The following is a 9,244-nucleotide window of genomic DNA, read 5'->3' as shown; positions in this document are numbered from 1 at the left end:
AACGGCGAGGCGGGGGATGGAAGGGTGAATGTCGCTTAGGGAGTCCCGGCGCGGAGAGCTGCGCTATAGACTTACCCCAAGAGGCCTGAGGATAGTAGTGCTTAAATAATTTTATCTTTTCTATGATCTACAAATGAAATCTGAGTAGCCCAGATTTAACAATGCTAAAGATAAGGAACTAGTGTACTTTTTCTTTAAAAAAAAATTTTTTTATGTGTATGAGTGTATTGCCTGCATGTATGTAAGTGCACCTGTAGCATGCAGTGCCCACAGAGGTCAGAAAAAGATATTGGACTGGAAATGGAGTTACAGAAAGGTGTTAGTCGCCATGTGGGTAGGGAATCAAACCTGGGTCGTCTGCAAGAATAGTCAGTGCTCTTAACTGCAGAACTGTCTCTTTAGCCCTAGTCTACTGTATTTCATAGAGGGATAGACACCATGAAATAGAATCTTCAAATTCAGGACAGTTGTTCTGGTCTCTGAAACACAAACTTTTGAGAGCTTGTTTGGAGGTTCTACCAGGGGAGCACAACTCATATACCCTTGACCCAAGAATGGTCCTCCTTTATCAGGGAAGGTTGTCCTCTCTGCACTCAACCTCAAGAAGGGAAGAACTGACTCCCACAAGTTGTCCTCAGACCTCCACATGCCCTGCCCCACAAAATAAATGTAAAAAATTAAAAGGCCATAAAACTCAATGAGAGTCCAAATAAGTGAACATAGATTTAACGAGAGAATGTTCAAGATCTGAGCTGGAATTATATTCCTTTCAGGAAGCAACGACTAGCTACTGAGACTAAGAAGGAAAAGCCAGAGAGAAATAGCAGGGACCTAGAAGTAAGGGGTCCTGAGAGTCAGTAAAGGAAGTGTTACAGTGAGGCAGAAGATCGAGCAATTCTTGGTAGACCCTATATGGCAAGAACCAGCAACCCATGGGTTTAGCATTGTAGGGCTGGTGGTTTTGAATGTTTCGGAGATTGGATTAAGCTCAGGTAGGTTCAGAGGAAGAAAGAAGTGAAGGCAGTGAGAACAGATAACCTATTAGGAGTTTTTCCATAGAGGAGAATAAGAAATTGTAGGAAAAACAGCTGTTGAGAGGTTTTGTTTCTTGTTTTAATTATCTTTTAAATGGAGGAAAGAGTTTGTTTGTATACTAATAGGAGTGATGGAACAGAGAAAGGTAAGGCCAAGGAAAAAGTGGGTGGATTTAGCATGGTAAGTGGAGAAGTTGCCTTTAAATGGGAATTTATGAAAAGCAAGGAAAGGCAGACTTACGAGGGTAATTTGATTAGGTGGCAAATGTGGTGGGAACCCTTGGATGTTCACTCAGTTTCTTTTCTCTGGGAAGATCTAAAGTAATGGCCCCAGTTGAAGGATAGCATAAGGAGAAGGCCTTAGAAAGAGAAAAGCCTAAGAGAGTAAACTTACGGGACAAGGAAATGTGGGACCTTTCAGCAGAATTAAAGCTCTGCCTGAAATTCGTAGTACTGAATTTAAAGTGACAGCAGTGAACAGCCACATTTAGCCATATACTTGCATGTACAGAACAAGTAGAGAGTTGGATTCCGTTATTTTGCTTTGTTGACAGAGAGTCTCACTTTGTAGACCAGGCTGGCCAAGAACACACTAATGATCCTCCTGTCTCAGCCTCCCAAGTATGAGGGTTACAAATATCTACCATCATACCCAGCTGAGAATTGGAATTTTGCTAAGCAAGTAAAATGAAGTGAGATAGAAGCAAGTTGTGAGTGTGAACAAGGGCATGATGTAGATATGTTTGTGAGTGTCAGTTGAGGGCATGGTGTAGATATGTTTGTGGGTGTCAGTTGAGGGCACGGTGTAGATATGTTTGTGAGTGTGAACAAGGGCATGATGTAGACATGTTTGTGAGTGTCAAGGGCATGGTGTAGATATGTTTGTGAGTGTGAACAAGGGCATGATGTAGACATGTTTGTGAGTATCAGTTGAGGGCATGGTGTAGATATGTTTGTGAGTGTGAACAAGGGCATGATGTAGATATGTTTGTGAGTGTCAGTTGAGGGTATGGTGTAGATATGTTTGGGACAGCGCTTATCAGAATATCCCCCAAATGAAAATTACCCGAATAAACAGATAGAAAAACATGTTCTCAGCCACAAAAAGAAACTGTAAGTGCTGTTCATGCTGTAGCATAGAGGAACCTTCGTGGTTTTATGCTGAAGGAAAGAAGCCAGAGGCAAAAAGTCATATAATACAGTGCCATTTTAATGAAAACATGCTACCTAAATTCACAGAGAGAAAAGCGTAGTGTTTGAGTTGTGGCTCAGAGGAGGACGATGGGGGAGTGATGGCTAATAATAATAAATGCAGTTTCTTTTTGACATGGTGAGAATATTCTAGGTAGTGATAGTTACCCAACTCTATAAATGCACTTTTAGGTTAGTATACACCTAACTTTTAAAGTTAGTATACACTTTAAAGAGGTAAACTTTATGATATATGATCTATATCTCAATAAAGTTACTATAAAAATCTAATTCACTAGACATTTCCTTTTCCGATCTCAACAAATAAAACAGTTTAAGAATTCAGTCTCCTCTGCAAACACTGGACTGTAGTGAGAAATGAAAGGCTGTAGTAGTTTGCCATCTCTTGTTAGGACTGAGGTCACAAAATTGCCTCTTTGTTGGTTTTGTTGGTGTGTATTAGAATGTGACTGGCAGGCGCTAGAGAGATGGCTCAGTGGTTAAGAACACTGGCTGTTCATGCAGAAGACCTGGGTTTGAATTCCAGCACCCACATGGCAGCTAACAACTGTCCGTAACTCCAGTCCCAGGAGATCTGACAGCCTCTTCTGACTTCCGTGGGCATTGCACGGCATGGGTGCACTTACCTACATGCAGGCAATACACGCATACACATTACAAAAAATACAGATAATAAATTTTTAAAAATTAAAAAAAAATGTGACTGGCTAAGCTGCAGACCTTGTGAGAGACTGAACCTGGCTCTACCTAAATTACTCTTTCTTCTGCCTTTTCTCCCTCCAGTCAACACATTCTTTTTAACATTTATTTAACCAAGTGTTATCCCGGGCACTGGTGATACAAAGACAAACTGGCCCTGTCACCTATTTGAATGTGCAGTTTAATGAGAAGACGAGCCTTCTCTTCAGGAGCTTTGAGGACACTGCGTTTGTAGGAGAGGAACTCTAACTGTTCTGCAGTTTGTAGGAGAGGAACTCTAACTGCTCTGCAGTTGCTTAGAGCTTTTTAGGTAAAAATCACATCAAAAGCATAAAAACTTCTTTGAATTTTCTTTGAGCTCAAAACTTTCTTCATGTCTGTAGACCATCAGACATTCTTTCTCCTATTTAGTTTCAAAGTTTTGGGGGACTTATCACATGAAAATTGATAATATCTTCTTCCTTCTGATTCTCTGAGCCTGTATACTATTAAGTAACTTAAAGCATTGAGATTATAATGTATATTACAAAAAAAGTGGGGAGAAGGTGTGGGGGCATCTGCCAACTAGAAATAATAATGCTTGTTTTGCAGGATTGTTGTGGGGGAGTAGATTTTATATATTTACATATATAAGTATATATTTTATATATATAATATGTACATAAGATATATATTTTTAGGATAATAATTTGAGGTGTCAAATGGTACCTGTCACCCAGGAGCTTAGGAGATGATCATTATTCTTTTTTTGTCACTTCGCCATCTTGTCACTTATTCAGTATGTGGAGTAAATGGACAAACCTGAATTGCAGAGAGAACAGAGAGCCAGCTGGTTCACGCAGTACTTGGGAGACTGAAGTGGGACCACTGCAGTTGAGGCCAGTCTGAGCTACATAGTGAGTTCCAGGCTAATCTGGTCGACAGAATGAAAATATAATAATTTGAGAGAAAGAGGCCGTGAGAGAGGGAGGAACACATGGGTGTAGAAAAGGTTGCTGTTCATTGATGGGCATTAGTTGGTTCAGAGACGTTGATCATACTGTTGAATAACTTAATTAACTTACTGTGTTCTACAGCTTGGGTTATTGTATTATGAAATTCTGTAATTCTTTGCTCCTGACTATTTGAAAATAAGCATTTACATAATGCTTTTAATAACTATGAGATAATTGTTTAGTTTGACTTTCATATTCACTCTTTGAGTTTTCTAAAATACTGGTTCGTTCTCTTCTAGAATGGAGCTGGTTTATCAAAATCAAAAGGAAACAGAATTGGATTCGATAGCATACAGTGGGTATGGACAATAAGTTCCAGTTACAATGTTTTTTTGTCTTTAGTTTGTTTGTTTAAAATGTTCCCTAAGTATTTGTTAAATGAGTATGGTGACAGTAGCGTCCTTGGACATCAGTAGAAAGAGCAGGCCTTTTACCAAGTGGTTTATATGGAATGCCTTCTTTTGTCCTTATGGAAACCTTAAGAAGTCAATATGCATTGTTAGTTTCAGTTTGTTTAGTTAGAGATTAAGGTTAGTTGGCTAGTAAGGGGCTGAGCCCAGATTCCAACTCTCTACTTCTAGAATTCTTGTGCACTGAGCTGTGATGCTTCTCCAAATGAATGAATACATGAATCAGGATTGAGCTATAAATATAAGGGGAAAATTAATAACCAGAAATAAAAATCTATTTAATGTTTTCCTTTATAAAGTGAGGGAAATTAGTAATTTATGCATTATAGATTTTGTTTTGCAAAATTTTAGCACCTGCATATTTTAAAAATACTTTTTCTGGGGCTTGAATGATGCCTTAGTAGTAAAGATCATCAGATCCTCTTGCAGAGGTCCCGGGTTCAGTTCCCAGCACCCACATGGCAACTAATAACTGTCTGTAACTCAAGTTTCAGGGGACCCAGTGCCCTCTTCTGAACTTCAAGGGCATTGCATGACATGGATGGGCTTACATAAATGCAGGCACTATACTCATATAGATGAAAATAAATAAATAAAATATTTTTTAAATGAAATTACATTTTCTTACTTTTTTGTACCTAAATTGAAAATAGAAAACAATGCTGAGGGGGCAGAGCTGCGACATAGCTTAGTTGTTAGTGTTTGCCTAGCATACCTGCGGTCCCCCGTCCCATCTGCCTGCATAGAGCAGGCACGGTAGGAGAATCAGAAGTTCAAGAGCATCCTCAAATCCTCAGCTACATGGTGGCTCAAGGCCAGCCTGAGCTATAGAAGACCCTGTCTCCACAACAGTAGCAAACATTTTAGAAGCTAAAAAGCAATGCTGGGTTAGTAATTTTTTAAGTATACTTATCATGTTATATTGTAGAAAATGGTCAGATAGTTCTGTGGATACTTTGATCTTGGCTTCTTCGTTTAGTTTTTGTTTGTGGTGTTTGTCACTGTTGTTGTTTTGAGATTGGGTCTCCCTATGTAGCCGTGGCGAACCTGGAACTCACTATGTAGACCAGGCTGGCCTCAAACTCCTGCCTCTGCTTCTGGAGTTCTGGGATTATAGGCATTTATTCATCACCACACCTGGCCATTTTTAAACCAAAATACAGAAGGCTTTAGATTAAAATTTCAAAGTCACGAAGCAATGATTATTTTAAACCATTGCTAACCCCAAGAATATTTGAAAGTAACATCCAGGGGCTGGAGAGATGGCTCAGCGGTTAAGAACACTGACTGCTCTTGCAGAGGACCTGGGTTTGATTCCCAGCACCCACGTGGCAGCTACCAGCTGTCCTTAACTCCAGTTCCAGGGGAATCCAAAGCCCTCTTCTGACCTCCGCAGCATTGCACGACATGGGTGCACTCACATACATGCAGGCAATACACATAAAATAAAAATAATAAAATAAAGTAACATCTAGGAAATAGTATAGTCAGACTTCTTAGTTATCTGCTCTGAAACAGCAATGTAATCTTTTAATTTATTAAAAATGGCAAATATTTTGCTCTACAAAATAAGGAGAGAGGGAAACATCATATCCTTAGAATTGTTCACCTAGTCCCAAAGAATCTAGATGAAGTAAAAAGGGATGCTTTAAGTACTTCTCTAGCCCTTCTCCACTGCCATCACTCACCCATACAGACATACAGCACTTGAAACAGATTCATTATTTAATAGAGTAAACTAATTTATTGAGATTTAGAATGCCTTTTAACAGTTGGCAGCACACTGTCTGAAGGCCAAGGCTGTGATCCATCGTAAATTTTCGCATTAAAAAACAGAAGACCTACAGTTACATAAAATTTTCAAGTTTTTCATTCATGATGAATTCTTACATATACACTGAAACAATTTCAGGGCGGGGGCGGGGGAGAATCTCACTGAGATTCTCATTTTTGTAGGATGTGTGCCAAGCAATTCAGAATTATAATTAAAATTTTTTATAATTATACAGTTAAGTCAGAAGTGGTGTTTCAGGAATGATTATTCACATTTTCTGATATTTAAAAATAGTTATCCCACTAAATACTCTTAGACTGGAGAGAAGGCATAGTGGTGTGTATGTTGTCACAAAGCACTGTGGGTTCATATGTGCAACTGCCCTGTTATATCCAGACAACTTAAAATCTTTCTGGCCCCTCTTCCACAATGCTCCCTGAGCCTTGGGAGCAGTGAGTATGATGTAAGTGTCGTGTTTAGGGTTGAACACTCCACAGTCTCATTCTCTGCATGTTGACCATTTGTGGGTCTCTGCCATTTGCTGCAAGAAGATGATTCTGTGGTGAGTTGAGAGATGCCCTAATCTATGGGTTTAGCAGTAAGTCATTAGGAGTCAGTTTAATGCTGCTATGTCCATTTAGCAGAAAAATAGTAAGTAGTAGATTCTTCTCTACAGCCTGTGACCTGTCTAGCTACAGGTTCTTGGACAAAACCAGTTCTTTCTCTTTTATTTTCTAATCAAAAGCACAAAAGTAATTAACACTAAAAGAAAAAAAAAAGATGAACTATCAAAATTTAAAACTTCTATCACTGTGAAAACACTGTTAAGAAAATGAAGTCATGTCAAAAATTAGAAAATAGTTGTAAAACTTACATCTGACAAAAGAGTGACAGCAAAGGTTTATGAACAGCACAACTTAGTGATAGGGTTTTTGTTCACAAGCTTTTACCAAATCGAAGAAGTATCTTATTCCTGTTTTGCTGAGAGTTTGTTTTGTTTTGTTTAAATAAATAATGGGTATTAGGCTGGGTGTGGTAGTGCATATGTTTAATCCTAACACTCAGGAGGCAGAGGCAGACGGATCTCTGAATTTGATGCCAGCCTGGAACTTGTTATATAGACCAGGCTAGCCTGAATCTCATAGAGGTCGGCCTACCTCTGCCTCCAGAGTGCTGGGATCAAAGGCATGCACCAACCAAGCCCTCCTAAACTAACTTCACTCCTGCTGTGAACAATACTTAGAGTATTTCTTGTCGTTTTAAAAATTACTGAAGAACTGGAGAGAGAGTTCAGTTGGTAAAGTACTTGCCTTGCTAGCCTGAGGACCTGAGTTTGATCCCCAGAACTCATGTAAAAGAGCCAGGTGTGATGGTGTACACTTGTAATGGGGAGGTGGAGACAGGCAGATCCCTGGGGCTCTCTGGCCAAACAGCCTACCTGAATTGGAGCTCCAGGCTAACGAGAGACCCTGTCTCAAAATAAAATAAAAAAAATAACCAAGATGGATGGCTCCTGAGGCACAACACCAGCAGTTGCCCTCTGGCCTCCACATTGTACATGCACATGTGAACACACATCATGCATACCCTCCACACACACACACACACACACACACACACACACACACACAGAGAGAGAGAGAGAGAGAGAGAGAGAGAGAGAGAGAGAGAGAACACAGGGAAACATACACAAAGGAAAAATTACTGGAATTGAGCCAGATGTGGTGGCTTATTCTGGGAATCCCAGCATTAATAAGGCTGAGACAGGAGGATTGCCTCAAGTTTAAGGCCAGTCTGGGCTACATAATAAGCTCCAGGCCTACAGTATGACTAATACCAATAAGATAATTTGTAATCACAGAATTATAAAATTTTCATCTCAGATTCTGCTCCCTCTAGAATATTTTTGTTAATAGATTACTGGTTTTTACTTCCTTTTTATAATGTGCTTTTTCTATTGTACCATATTTCACCTTGTGGTATAGTTACTTGTTTGTTCATCTTCCTTAGGAGACTATGTGCTTCTAGACAGGAACCATGAGTGTTATTTGTTTAGTTGGTTTGTTTTGTTTTTAGTCCAATGATAAGCATGGTATCTATTGGGTAAATACTCTATATTCTTATAAAGCTAATTGAACAAAAATTTAGCAATTATAAGTTGATGAGATGGGCCTGATGGCTCAGACCTGTTGATAGTGCCTGTTTGGGAGGCTGAGGTGGGAGGATTGCAAGTTCAAAGCCTGACTTGGCTACAAAGTAAGTCCAAGGCCAGCCTGGATATCTTCATGATAACCTGTGTCAAAATGAAAAACACAGAAAGGACTGGAGATACAGGTCAGTGATAGACCACCTGGGTAGCATGTGTGAGACCCTGGCTTTAGTCACAAGCACTGAAAAAAGTTATTGATGTAATGGTATTAAAGAGAGTCTTTTCCTTTTTTACAGCTTGCAATTAAAAAATTCATTATGCTGACTTCCAGTCAAAATGTACCAGTGTTCCTTATTGACCCTTGGATTCTGGAGTCGATAAACAGAAACTTTGGACAAGTGAAAAATGCTTCTCATAGCTCTACTTCAGAATGCAAATTTTTCTGTATTCCAAGAGACTTCACTGCATTTGCACTGCAGTATCACTTGTGGAAGAGTGAGGTAGGTCAGTTGCTCTCAGAAAATGAAACATATCTCTTACAAAATAGGATGAAATTAGACCAGTTTAAAATGTGAAATATCCAAAGTTCTTTGTGCAAATTGTATTGAGAATATTGTCAGGTATAAATAACAATACAATGGCTAAGGCAAATAGGATTATTTCTTTTTTGTGTGAAAGTAGAGGCTAAAATGTCAATGGCTGTTGGTGTTGGTTCCCTGCCCACTGACTAGGGCCGACATTCCTTCTGCATCTCTGTGACCATCACAACATAATTCTCATAGTACCATGGGCACTTCATATCCATGCTCAAGACATAATGAGAGGAAGAAATGGAAATATCTATCAGAAGCTTCTGGTAAGCTGCTATTAATATATCTCTTTCCAGGGGTGGAAAGATGGCTCAGCAGTTAAGAGCACTTGCTGCTTTTGCAGAGGACCTAGATAGATCTAATTGCTATGAGCTTCACACG

At 39.3% G+C, this 9,244-nt stretch overlaps 1 protein-coding gene across 5 annotated transcripts in view; it reads left to right on the top strand.

Annotated features, from left to right (window-relative positions):
* The window catches only part of Fktn (fukutin), a 60,368-nt gene that overhangs the window by 12,392 nt on the left and 38,732 nt on the right, over nucleotides 1–9,244 (top strand). For 4 of the 5 annotated variants that reach the window (XM_008854658.3, XM_029556944.1, XM_029556946.1 and 1 more), the window contains 2 exons: nucleotides 4,180–4,239; nucleotides 8,570–8,773. In XM_008854658.3, the coding sequence (XP_008852880.1) occupies nucleotides 4,180–4,239; nucleotides 8,570–8,773 (264 nt within the window). The remainder of the gene's footprint in view (nucleotides 1–4,179; nucleotides 4,240–8,569; nucleotides 8,774–9,244) is intronic. The other variant, XM_029556945.1, reaches the window with a different exon arrangement.

This window comes from Nannospalax galili, unplaced genomic scaffold (assembly GCF_000622305.1).
Source record: "Nannospalax galili isolate Female #2095 unplaced genomic scaffold, S.galili_v1.0 scaffold666, whole genome shotgun sequence".
In the NCBI taxonomy this organism is placed as follows: Eukaryota; Metazoa; Chordata; class Mammalia; order Rodentia; family Spalacidae; genus Nannospalax; species Nannospalax galili.
The sequence above is the reverse complement of the archived record's forward strand: the minus strand, read 5'-3'. Positions and strand labels throughout refer to the sequence as shown.